Source organism: Bison bison, unplaced genomic scaffold (assembly GCF_000754665.1).
Source record: "Bison bison bison isolate TAMUID 2011002044 unplaced genomic scaffold, Bison_UMD1.0 scf7180017864174, whole genome shotgun sequence".
In the NCBI taxonomy this organism is placed as follows: domain Eukaryota; kingdom Metazoa; phylum Chordata; class Mammalia; order Artiodactyla; family Bovidae; genus Bison; species Bison bison.
In genome coordinates, this window is record NW_011494746.1 from 2,231,846 (window position 1) to 2,244,416 (window position 12,571).

At 45.1% G+C, this 12,571-nt stretch overlaps 1 protein-coding gene and 1 pseudogene across 1 annotated transcript in view; one reads left to right on the plus strand and one right to left on the minus strand.

Annotated features, from left to right (window-relative positions):
• Positions 1 to 10,293, minus strand: part of TRIM9 (tripartite motif containing 9) — a 116,750-nt gene extending 106,457 nt beyond the window's left edge. Inside the window, exon 1 of the mRNA XM_010842264.1 lies at positions 9,302 to 10,293. Within this exon, the coding sequence (XP_010840566.1) occupies positions 9,302 to 10,123 (822 nt within the window). The 5' untranslated portion in view covers positions 10,124 to 10,293. The remainder of the gene's footprint in view (positions 1 to 9,301) is intronic.
• Positions 10,294 to 10,532: 239 nt separating this feature from the next.
• Positions 10,533 to 12,571, plus strand: part of LOC104990279 — a 50,188-nt pseudogene continuing 48,149 nt past the window's right edge.

Below are 12,571 nucleotides of genomic sequence, written 5' to 3' on the forward strand. Positions count from 1 at the left end.
AAAAAAACCTTCTAAAAACATCTGAGCGTAGAAAATGGGGCAAGGCTGTGGAGGCAGGCTCCCAGGAGCTGGGCCTGCCAAGCTTAGTCGGGGTGAGGTGATGATCTAGTCTAAGAAAATGGTTGAGGGAGGCCTGGTGGACAGGGAGAGGGCTGGTGAGGAAGCTGGAAGGCCAGGAAGGTCAAGAAGGAAGAGGTAACTTAGGTAGGCAGACAGGACCATGGCTGGATCTGCAACATAAACCAGAAAAGTTCAAAAAATGGCAAAGTCAGAGTCAAACAGAAGTGAAATGAAATGACAAGTTCACTAGTGATGTCAACTATATTCTGTGAATTCTGCTTGGGTTTTCTGGGTAACCTTACTCTGAGATAGTTCTTACTTTAAGACAGGGACCCAGTTTCAGGTTAGGATAAAACTGCTGTGAGAACACCTTAGTACAATGGTTTTTTTGCTTTGAGATGTCTTTTGGGATGAATTAGACATGCTGTTGACAAAACCTAGAGGGTCTCTGATAATCTGGGTTCACTGATGGTAGCCATTTTATACCAACTTCTCTTCCAAGATTAGAAATTGATCCTGAAGGTCAGTGTGATAATATTAGAAAGCCTAGGATGTAACAGGCAATGTATTACTCTTTTGACACGTTGTTCTGCTCTGGTGTCACAAAAGTAGCATTAGTTTTGACCTTTTACTATTGTCTTTTTTTTTTTTTTTGCTTTGTAAAAGGACTCAAAACAATCTGTTTCTATTTACCACAATTTAATGAAAAACTCAATCAAGCCAGTCATTTGGCATCATGTATGTAAAACCTAGCAGCAGTCAGAAGTAAATCAAAGCAGTAATTTTTAATTATATTACATTGGTATTACTGATGTTCAAAATCATCTTTCAGTTATTTATAATAGAAAGAGAAGCAACTTATAGTAAATATATGGACATAAATACTAAAAAATTTATATTAATTGCTTTACCTCTTTGTCTTTGACTTTAATATTTTAAAAATAAGATAAATGTAACTTTTAATATTTTATCAAAAGGTTTAACATAAGATTTAAGGATAGGCTGAGTAGGGACATTTATCCACAGGCTGGAGTTTTAGAGTAGTCTACTCTGCACACATAAGAAATGAAGAAAACCGACCTCCTTACTGACTTTTGGCTAGTCACTGCCTAGAATGGTGTTTCCCAAACTTGTGTTGAAGCAAAAAGAACTTCTACAACCTAAATGTCCATCAATAGATGAATGAATAAAGCAAATGAGATATACATGCATTTGTGTGTGTGTGTGTGTGTGTATATACACACATACACATATATGTCATCATCAACTCTGTTGCTCCGCGTTTAAAGCATCTCAAGCAATTAGTTCCGTAGTTAAAATGCAGAAGATCCAGGGAGAGCATACAATGGAATATTATTCAGTAACCTCAGATACAATTGTTTATATGTGATAAATCTCAGTTGCAAGTGGCAGAAAACCAATACAAATGAGCTAAAGCAGAAAGAAGGGGGAAGTTTGTTGATTGACAAAACTGGAAAGGCAGGAGTGGGTAGCTGGCCTTGGTTATGAAGGCCAGGGGTTCAAACAGTCTTTTCTGAATTCTCTGTTTCTTCCTGCTGTATCTCTGTGGGTTGCCTTACTTTCTTCTACTAATATAGGAGGAAGAGGAAGAGGCAGGGATACAGACAGCCCCTGTCTTTTCTTCTAGCTGCAACAAGTCAGAGGAAAGCAAGGCTTTTCTGTCCCTGATTCTATTATCTATATATGGTATCTATAAACCTCAGAAGAGGATTCTCACTGGATGGGCTCATGTCATATGCTCAGTCTTTGAATTATCAATTGGCCAGAGGGGTAGGGTGTGACGGCTTGCCAGGCCCATGTGACACGCTCTCCCACGTGGCCGGGTAAGGCAGAGCTGTGGATTGGCAGCCTCACAGAGTCACAAGGACTAGGCTGAGGCAAGAACTGATGGTGAGGAGAAGCACTTAACTAAGAAGAACACTACTGTTATGAGACCAAAATATAAAAATCACAAAACACTAAATTCCATGGTTACCATAAGCTCTTCTTTTCTTCTAAACAGATGGAATTATTAAATGAAACTATACAGTTCCTTCGGGGAAGGCAATGGCACCCCACTCCAGTACTCTTGCCTGGAAAATCCCATGGATGGAGGAGCCTGGTGGGCTGCAGTCCATGCGGTCGCTGAGGGTCGGACATGACTGAGTGACTTCACTTTCACTTTTCACTTTCAGGCATTGGAGAAGGAAATGGCAACCCATTCCAGTATTCTTGCCTGGAGAATCCTAGGGACAGCAGAGCCTGGTGGGCTGCCATCTATGGGGTCGCACAGAGTCGGACATGACTGAAGTGACTTAGCAGCAGCAGCATACAGTTCCTTACACTCTCAACCCAACCACATACTTTAAAAGAGACACCTGAAGTGAATGCAAAATCATATTTTGGCACCTTTTACCATCCTCCTTCCACTCATGACCCCTCGGGGCCAGGACTAGGGTGAGGGGAGTGAGGCATTTTGCTCAGGTGTGGAATTGAAAGGGGTGCCAAAACCTCAGTAGTCAACATAAATAATATTTTAATGTGATATTTTTAAAAAATAAAAATGAATGCCAAAAAATCTATGATGAACAAAAGATCAAAATCTTAAAGACAGGATCAATACTACTGATTTTCCCTTTTGACTTAGGCTCCAATATGGCTCAGCACGGCACTGTCATTGATCAACATTTTAAAATGTTGATATTCTGCTCATTGTGAATTTTTTTGCATTCATCTTTGTTTTTTAAGATACTGCCTTACAGGACTTTCCTGGTGGTCCAGTGGCTAAGGCTCTGTGCTCCCAATGCAGGGGGCCCAGATTTAATCCCTGGTCAGGGAACCAGATCACACATGTCACAGAGAAGAGTTCGAAGGCTGCAACTAAAGATCCCCCATTCCACAACTAAGACCTGGTACAGCCAAGTAAATAATTGCCTTTTTTTTTTTTTTAAAGAAACAAAGATATCACCTTATAATATTTTTATCCTGATTACTGAGTTTCTGGCACACCCTTATGTTTTTCACCCAAGGTGAGTGCCTTACTTGTCTTATTCACGTCTTCTGCACCCACCTCACCAAAGGGGTAGGCAGTCATCAGTAAACCCTTCACTCAAGCTGAGTCAATCACATTCTTTCTCTAAACTTGAAAATGTGGCCTAAGAGACACAAAGACACTGGTCTGATGAGAGTGGACACCTGAAGTGAAAATGATGCTGCATTGGAGCTGGAGGAGTCATGTTGGGCCTTGTGCAGGCCAAGGAAGCCCATTCAGGGACAGAAGTGGGCATGAGAGAATTAGGCATGTGCCATGTTGTATTATTTGTTCAAAATATTTTCTGCCATCTTCTACAAGGCCCTTCTCTGGCGCCTCTCTATTGGAAGAGTGTATTTCCTACAGCACGGATGTCGATCTTGGCCACATGGTTTGTTTTAGCCAATGGAATGTAAGCAGAAGTGACATGCCATGCCTGAATGGAAACTTTAAGCGTCATTGAATGGATCTGCTTTGCTCCCTTCTCTCTGCCATAAGGCTGGCATGTTCCAAACATATTTTTTCAGCCTAAGTTCAAGAAGTTGAACTCGAAGCTGTGCATCTGAAAAAAATGAGTCATATCACTTATCATTTTAGCTGTGTAACTGAAAAACAAAATACCTTTGTTTATACACAAATAAATCTTTGTCTAATGTTCTGCTCCTTGGGTTTAATTCAACTGACTATTCGATCAGGACCCATTAGGATCTGGCTCACTCTTTGAGATCATCTTTAAGAATAGTCTTTATACTGCTGCTGCTGCTGCTAAGTCACTTCAGTCATGTCCAACTCTGTGCAACCCCATAGATGGCAGCCCACCAGGCTCCCCCGTCCCTGGGATTCTCCAGGCAAGAACACTGGAGTGGGTTGCCATTTCCTTCTCCAATGCATGAAAGTGAAAAGTGAAAGTGAAGTTGCTCAGTCGTGTCTCTTAGCGACCTCACGGATTGCAGCCCACCAGGCTCCTCCGTCCATGGGATTTTCTAGGCAAGAGTACTGAAATGGGGTGCCATTGCCTTCTCCGTCTTTACACTGCACCCTGTACTCTTTAAGGAGCAAGCAATGTATCCCAAGTTGGAGGATAGGATTTCTATGCAGTAATAGCTCAGAGCTTCCCTGGTGGCTCAGATGGTAAGGAATATTCCTGCAATGAGGGAGACCTGGCTTCAGTCCCTGGGTCAGGGAAGATCCCTTGGAGAAGGGAATGGCTACCCACTCCAGTATTCTTGCCTGGAGAATTACATGGACAGAGGAGCCTGGCGGGCTGCAGTCCATGGCGTCGCAAAGAATGGGACACAACTTGGTGACTAACACATATACACATACACAACAACAGTTGACTAATGAGACAATAACTTCTGTTTTATGCAAAAACTTTCTATTTTGGCAAAATAAAATTACTAAGTTACAAACATTATAATTATTTTTTCAAAATACTGTCATAAATATAGTTTCAGTTGCTTTACATTCTGTGGGTGGGAAGCACAGAGAGGTTATAGATTTGCCTAAAGTTACCAGCAGGTAAGCGGAAAAATCAGCTCTGGAAGCCAGAACTTCATCTAGCTCTTTCTGTTTTTGCCTCAGTACAATGAGAAACAATTTATTCCTCTGTAACATTCTCCTTAATACTTGTAAGAATGTTTAAGTTGCTCACAGAATGTTCTCATTATACATGAAGTAAATTTTAAAAAATTTAAGAACATGGACGTATGTTACCCGTTGCATTTACCATAGGAACATCTAGGTTATTCTGTGTTTACTGCTGATGTATATATCTAACTGAATACCACTTTGCTGCTGCTGCTACTGCTGCTGCTAAGTCACTTCAGTCGTGTCTGACTCTGTGCGACCCCATAGACGGCGCCCACCAGGCTCCCCTGTCCCTGGGATTCTCCAGGCAAGAACACTGGAGTGGGTTGCCATTTCCTTTTCCAATGCATGAAAGTGAAAAGCGAAAGTGAAGTCGCTCAGTCGTGTCCAACTCTTAGCGACCCCATGGACTGCAGCCCACCAGGCTCCTCCGTCCATGGGATTTTCCAGGTAAGAGTACTGGAGTGGGGTGCCATTGCCTTTAGTTACATTAAATAACATATTTATCATGAAAATATTTGATGAGATGCCACCACACTACAAAGCAGGTATTTCTTTCCCAGAATGCCTTGAAGATGAATGCATAATAACTGATGGTTTATTTTAAAATGCTTAAATTACACATCTTTATTTAAGAAAAAGAAGCTAAGAGAGAAATAACATTTGAGACAAGACTGAGAATGAACAGTGATTAGGGTAGAAAGGAAAAGAAAATTCTTGCTCAATAGTAAAAACACGAAAGAATTTACAAATATATTACTGATTCATTGATTGATAAAATACATCAGAAATTCAAGAATAATGTTAGATTTAGAAATATGAATTGCTAAAATTACAAAGTAATAATAATGGTTCCAATTGCCTATATTAAAGTACCTACAAAATTTTGTTTTGTGTGCACAGCATTTCTTTATACCAACCTAAGTTAGATAAGGAATGGAGTAAGTACTGACACTAAATAAAAAATGTCACCAGATATTTTTCCTACAAGGACACTTCCTTTATTATTATTTTTCATGGATTTTGAAGACCATAGATATCTGAAAAGTAAATCAATTTAGTCAATTGACAACTAATGAGTTTCAACCAGTTGTTTTTAAAAGTACTTAAAAGATAAACTTCAGCCATTTTGTCTTGTTTCCTGAGGGAAACACTTATTCACACAGTTTTATCACTGGAAATGACTAAATATTAATGAAAACTTTCAGATCTAGTGATAACCTGTGTTGATAACTAACTGTCCAACTTTGGGAGAACTACTTAGTATAGTTCTTTGCTCTCCTATATTCTGAAGGACTTAGGAATTCTGGCTCATGAGTTTTTTGTGATGATGGAAGATAGACTATATGAGAATATCGAATGTTAACACATTAACTATCTTATTAAGCAGACATGGTGAGGGAATAATGTTTGTTGTTCATCTAACAGTTGATAAATGAATGTTAAAATCTGTCATCCTCCTGCCTTATATTTTTTGGCAGTTTAATCACTGTGATATTGGCAGAAAAAGAACTGTATTTACTATTTTGAAGAAATATACAAAAGATCAGAGAAGAAAATATTTTTAAATGAACCAATATTCCCTTCCTAGTCTACTTATGTCATGTCTTAAGGGCTTTACATTATTCTTTTTTAGCAAACATCCAAATGTCAACTCTGTCTACACCACAGTGTCTACTCACAGCTTCCATTACTGATAAAACAAATGATTTAACATTTCTTTTTTTTTTAATTTAAATCTATTTATTTTAATTGGAGGCTAATTACCTTACAATATTGTAGTGGTTTTGCCATACATTGACATAAATCTGCCACGGATGTACGTGTGTCCCCCATCTTGAACCCCCCTCCCACCTCCCTCCCCATCCCATCCCTCTGGGTCATCCCAGTGCACCAGCCCTGAGCACCCTGTCTCATGCATTGAACCTGGACTGGCGATCCATTTCACATATGATAATATACATGTTTCAATGCCATTCTCCCAAATCATCCCACCCTCACCCTCTCCCACAGAGTCCAAAAGACTGTTCTACACATTTGTGTCTCTTTTGCTGTCTTGCATATAGGGTATCGTTACTATCTTTCTAAATTTCATATATATGCGTTAGTAAATTGTATTGGTGTTTTTCTATCCGGCTTACTTCACTCTGTATAATAGGCTCCAGTTTCATCCACCTCATTAGAACTGATTCAAATGTATTCTTTTTAATGGCTGAGTAATATTCCATTGTGTATATGTACCACCGCTTTCTTATCCATTCGTTTGCTGGTGGACATCTAGGTTGCTTCCATGTCCTGGCTATTATAAACAGTGCTGTGATGAACATTGGGGTACATGTGTCTCTTTCAATTCTGGTTTTGATTTAACATTTCAAATCTACATGGGGCTTGATGGAGATTTAAAGGCTGCCTTTGGTCTTAATGGATAAAGTATAGGTTCTTCTTCACAGAAAAATAATGCTGTAGTTTGACCATCCTAATTAGTGTATGCCTATAAGTCCTTTTTCCCAGACAGGGTGATTAATTTCTTAGCCCCAATGATATGGTAATTTGTAGGGCAATTCAACGTAGGCTATAGTTAGCAGTTTAGGAGTGAAATCATAATAGGAAGAAAAAATTGGCCATGAATTAAAGTTTTTAAAACTTTCAAAATTAAACATCATTTAAACAACTTAAATTGAAATGTTTAAAAAGTGGCGTGTGCCTGGAGTGGGGCAGAGCTCAAATTTGTGCTGAATTGTCTCCATCAGTACTAATACAGTTCAGTAGGCTATATGTGAGAACACAAATAACTGTAAATGTGGATCCCATTCAATCAATACTGAGTTGAGCTCCCTGACTGCTGAAAATGGTGATGCTTTATTTTTTCTTGCTTTAAATAAATTATCAATATTTCTCCCCTTAACCCGAGAGCCTTTCTCAAAGGCTAGCTTTTCTGGTCTCCAGGCAGTGCCAAGAAACCCTGAGTTGGGGGGCCGACAGCTGATGCCTGAAGACCATCTTTACTGCCCTGCCTCATTCTTGAGCTTGCAACTCAATGGTGTAAAGAAAACCTCCCTATAACAGTCCTGAACCTCTGCCTTGACCTTTGCACACCCGACTAAGTGGATTTTTTAAAAAAGTAAAAGTCAGATTCATGTACATCTCAAGAGTGGTTCCCTTCTTCCTAATCAGTGTGGGCAACATTATAAAGATCTCTTTCCCCCTGAAGCTTATTTGTGTGTGTGTGTTGGGGGAGCAATAGATAAACACAAAAGTAGCATGTTAATTAAAATATATAGCATGCCAGTTAGTGGTAAGTACTACTGGGAAAAATAAAGCAGAGAGGGAACTAAAGGAATCAGAAAGGTCTCACTGCAACGCTGAGATCTGAGTAATGATCTGAAGGAGGCAAGAGAATGAACTATTAAGATACAGGGTATTTGGTCTGGAGCTGAAGGAATATCAGATGCATAGGCCCTGGGGTCAGGGGGCCCTGGTGTTTGTGGAGGAACAGCAAGAGGGACAGCTGGCTCAAGCAGAGGAAGTGGGAGGAAATAAGGTCGGTGAGGCCAAAGGAAACAGGTCATGTGACCTGGCGGACCTTCCTAAGGAATAAGAAACGTGGGGGCAACGGAAGGACTTTGAACAGGGGACTGGCATGACCTAACACGTGGTTAAAGGCCCTGTTCTTGAGGCTAGCTTTGGCAGCGGTACCACCAAAAGACATCAGAAAGATAAATTTGGTAACAGGTGTTTCAAAGTTTGCACAGACAACTACTGATAAAGGAAAACGGTTGCATTCTGGACAAACGGGTGCGTAGGTGGTCAATAGGAGGGGTTACCCTGAGAAACTGGAAGATGCACCTGCCTAGTTTTCAGGCCGCTACCGCGCAGAAACCTCCAGTCCTGCTCCTCCAGCCCACGTCCTCTCCGCGAGGGTCAGGGCCTCAGCCTCTGGCCGTGTTGCCATGGCGAGTACAGGATTTTATTTTATTTTTCTTACTTCTTCCACCCTACTCCCCACTCACACACCTCCTGAGCGCAAAGCACCCGGATCCGCATCCTTCCAGCGCGGACGTTGGGTTTGGGCCAGCGCCTACTAATCAGTATTCCGCTCCCGGCGTGGTCCCCGCCCCCGCCGCGACTCCAGGCGCCAGCCTATTCAGCAGCTCGGCACCCAGAGGTCCGCGCCACCCAACCGCCCCCACCTCCTCCCCGGGGATCACGGCCGGAGCCCCACACCGGCTCTGCCCTGGAGCGTCCCTGGCGGCCCTGAGAATAGCCGCGGGTCGGCCCAGTAACGCATCGCTTTCCCACTCGCTGGTGGCGGCCCAGAGTTGCACGTCTGCGGCGGGGAGGGGGCGCCCTGCGCCTGGCTCGCAGGCAGCGTGCTCCGGGAGACCCGCTCTACGCATCCCCGAAACAACTCTCTGGAGAGGTTCAACTCCCCTGTGAGCCGTTTAAGGTTCCCCTGCGCTTCCTGCAATGCACCAGACGGGGGAAGCAGATATTGGAGGCACCTGCATTGCGCCCCCGTTGGGATGCACTGTGCGCAAAAGAGGGGGGGGGGTGTCATCTGCTGCAAAACTGGAGGATCGGAGGCGCGGGGAGTTAGGGGTGGGTTTTCTTAGGACTTACCTTGTGCAGTTTCCACATGGCCCCTAGAGCCTTGACTTCGTGGCTGGAGTGTTTGCCCTCCTCCAAGCACTGGTAGCACACGGGCATCTTGCACTGCACGCAGTACATGCTGTGGTTCTCCAGCTCGTGGTCTGTGCAAGTGGAAACCTTTCGTGGGCTTAGCCGCCGGCTCACGCGGCCCTGCGCCGGGGGTACCAGGCGATGCTTGGCCAGAGGACCCCGGGGCGGGTGGCAGCGCAGGCGGCACGGGTCACAGTAGAAGACATCGCACTGTTCACACATGACGGTGGCTTCCTTGGGTGCCTTCTCGCAGAGCTGGCATTTAAGGGCAGCCGCTTTGCTCTGCTGGTAGCGGTCAATTACCCCTTCCAGGACGCGGTTCTTGGGGAAGCCGCGGAGCCCCCGGTCATCCAAGATGAGGCTGCGGTGGCACTGGGGGCAGGTGATACAGGAGTTGCGGGGCACAGAGGCCAAGGCCGGTGACAGGTGGGTGGCCGGTGGCGGCATAGCCGGGGGGAACACACGGACGCCGTTGGGGGACTTCTGGCACGGTGTAGTAGGGGCGCTGGCGAACCCCCCGTAGGAGCCATAGCCGCTGTCCGCCTCGCTGTACAGGCTCATCTTGTCCAGATCCAGATAGTCATAATCAGAGACCCCGGAGCCCGAGGCCCGTCGGCTCTGGGGGGACTCTGACTCCGGGGTCTGTACCAGGATGTTGCGGGCGCACGCCTGACATATATTGTGAGAGCAGGGTAAGATGATCGGCTCGCGATAGAAGGAGCCGCACACTGGGCATTTTAACTCTTCTTCCATCTCTTCCATGGGGACCCGGCTGGGAGCGAAGCAGCTGCGGCTGCAACGGGCGCCTGAGCTGACGAGGTGGCCGGCTGGCCTGTCGTGTCCAGCACCTTGGCCAGCAGTGGCGGCGGTGGTTTTGGCAGTGGCGCCTTCCCGCGTCGCTTAGGCGCCGACTCCCTGCGAGGCGCTCTCTCTGTGAGCCACCGAACCTCGGAGCCCAGAGCCAGCCTGGGACCGCCCCCTCCTCGCCCCCTAGTCCCGCCCCAGCCTGTAAACAGCGGCCGATTGGACGGAGAGCGAGAGAGCGAAGCTCTCATTGGCCATATGCCCCATCCTTCTCCTCTCCTCTGCAGGTCACAGGGGGTTTGGTGGAGGATTCTGAGGATGAGGGGAGTCTTCATTCCCCGCTGCATGATATCGGGAGGCGGCCGGCATGCGGAGGCGAAGGGACCGGGAAGGAGGAATTGGGCGGGATGACTCATCCCTCGCCCCGCTTCCTTCCGACCTCCGGCTCAGTCTCCCGAGAACTGAGCGTGAGAAACCCCTCCTCGCAGCGAGGGGGCTGACAGAGGGGTTGATGCCTATCGCCGGCGTTTGCGTTTGGCTTTCAGCTATGGTCTCCGCGCCGACCTCCCCTCGGCGAGTGCTGCACCACAGAGGAGACGGCCCTTCTCCTTCCGCTGCTGGCGCCTCACCCAGACCTCGGTTTCTGTACCGCAGCGGGGACTTTCTCCCCAGCTCAGAAACCCGCGGAAGCCGGTCCCTGCACTCCAGCTTCCGGGGACCCGATGGTGCAGGCCGTGAACCCTGGCAGGAGTCAACTCTTTGTCTTCTTTCTGTCCCAGTTCCTGCTGTCTAAAAGGGGACTGACAATATCGATTTCCTAGTGTTGCAGTGTGACTTAAACTAGGGACTCACGTAAAGCTCAGTATACTAGTTAAAATCTATGCCCCCTTCATTTCACGCTTTCAGTACAAACTCCGCCCAGAGGCTTCTTACCGTGTGATGTGAAAGTGTCCTTATATCCCCACTTCAGTCCCCGTTCCCTCAAAGCTGTCCTCTCACCAGGCTGTCAGCACCTGGCTGAGATTCCTCAAGAGCAGCAGAATCTTTGGTTCAGTTGAGGCAGGATTGGGTTGCTTAATTCTGAGTGCCCACAGTTCAGTAAATGGATCACTGTGTCAATGCAGAGTCTCAAGTGTGTGACACCAAATAGCGTCTACCACAGCTTCCAGGATGGTGGGTTCTTCCTGTTTCTTCTAATGAAGTGCATGAGATGATGGTGATAGGGGGTGGGGGCAGGGTAGTTCTAGTGTCAGTCCTTAAGTATTAATCACTCTTCTCTCTCTCCCCAGTCATCGCTGGAGATAACTGGTCCTGTCCCTTGCTTGCAAAACTGCTGATTTGATGACGGAGGACAAAAAAATAAAAAATAAAAAAAATCCAAAAACACCCCCAAATCCACCTTTAGGTTAAGTGACATGGTGATATTCTGAGGTAGTAACTTATTTTAAGTTGCACATGGCTGCCTTTTGCTGAATGATTCGTGAAGTAAATGACAAAATTTCTTTCCAAGTTTTAACAAATCTTCCAATTTTCCATCTTCCAAAAAGATCGCTTGATTGCAGCTCATTTAAACCACTCTACTGTGCCAGGGGTGGGGGTTGGGGGTGGGGGGAAGAGGAGTTTTTATAATCCTGCTCATGGGGAAATAGTCCAATAAACTAGGTTATCTTTCCAACACCTTTCTTCAATTGCAGTAAAAACAGCACCTGATCATTGTTTTGGGGGAAAAAGTTCTCATTGTTATTTAAAGTTATGTTAACTACAAATGCTATGTGATTTTTTAATTGGAGTATAGTTGATTTCTATGTGATTTATTTTTAGCTTTTAATTAGTTGAGTCCAGAGCATCCAAAGGCCTACTTACTCTGTTTACAGAAATTGAAAGTTTTCATGTGAGTTTGGAACATCATCTATTTGCAGGATACATCTAATTCATAAGTTCCAAGAGAATTTGCTAATAACAAATAGTTCAGTTCAGTTCAGTTCAGTCGCTCAGTTGTGTCCGACTCTTTGTGACCCCATGAATTGCAGCACGCCAGGCCTCCCTGTCCATCACCAACTCCTGGAGTTCGCTCAGACTCATGTCCATTGAGTCAGTGATGCCATCCAGCCATCTCATCCTCTGTCGTCCCCTTCTCCTCTTGCCCCAAATCCCTCCCAGCATCAGAGTCTTTTCTAATGAGTCAACTCTTCGCATGAGGTGGCCAAAGTACTGGAGTTTCAGCTTTAGCATCATTCCTTCCAAAGAAATCCCAGGGCTGATCTCCTTCAGAATGGACTGGTTGGACATCCTTGCAGTCCAAGGGACTCTCAAGAGTCTTCTCCAACACCACACTTAAAAAGCATCAATTCTTCAGCGCTCAGCCTTCTTCACAGTCCAACTCTCACATCCATACATGACCACAGG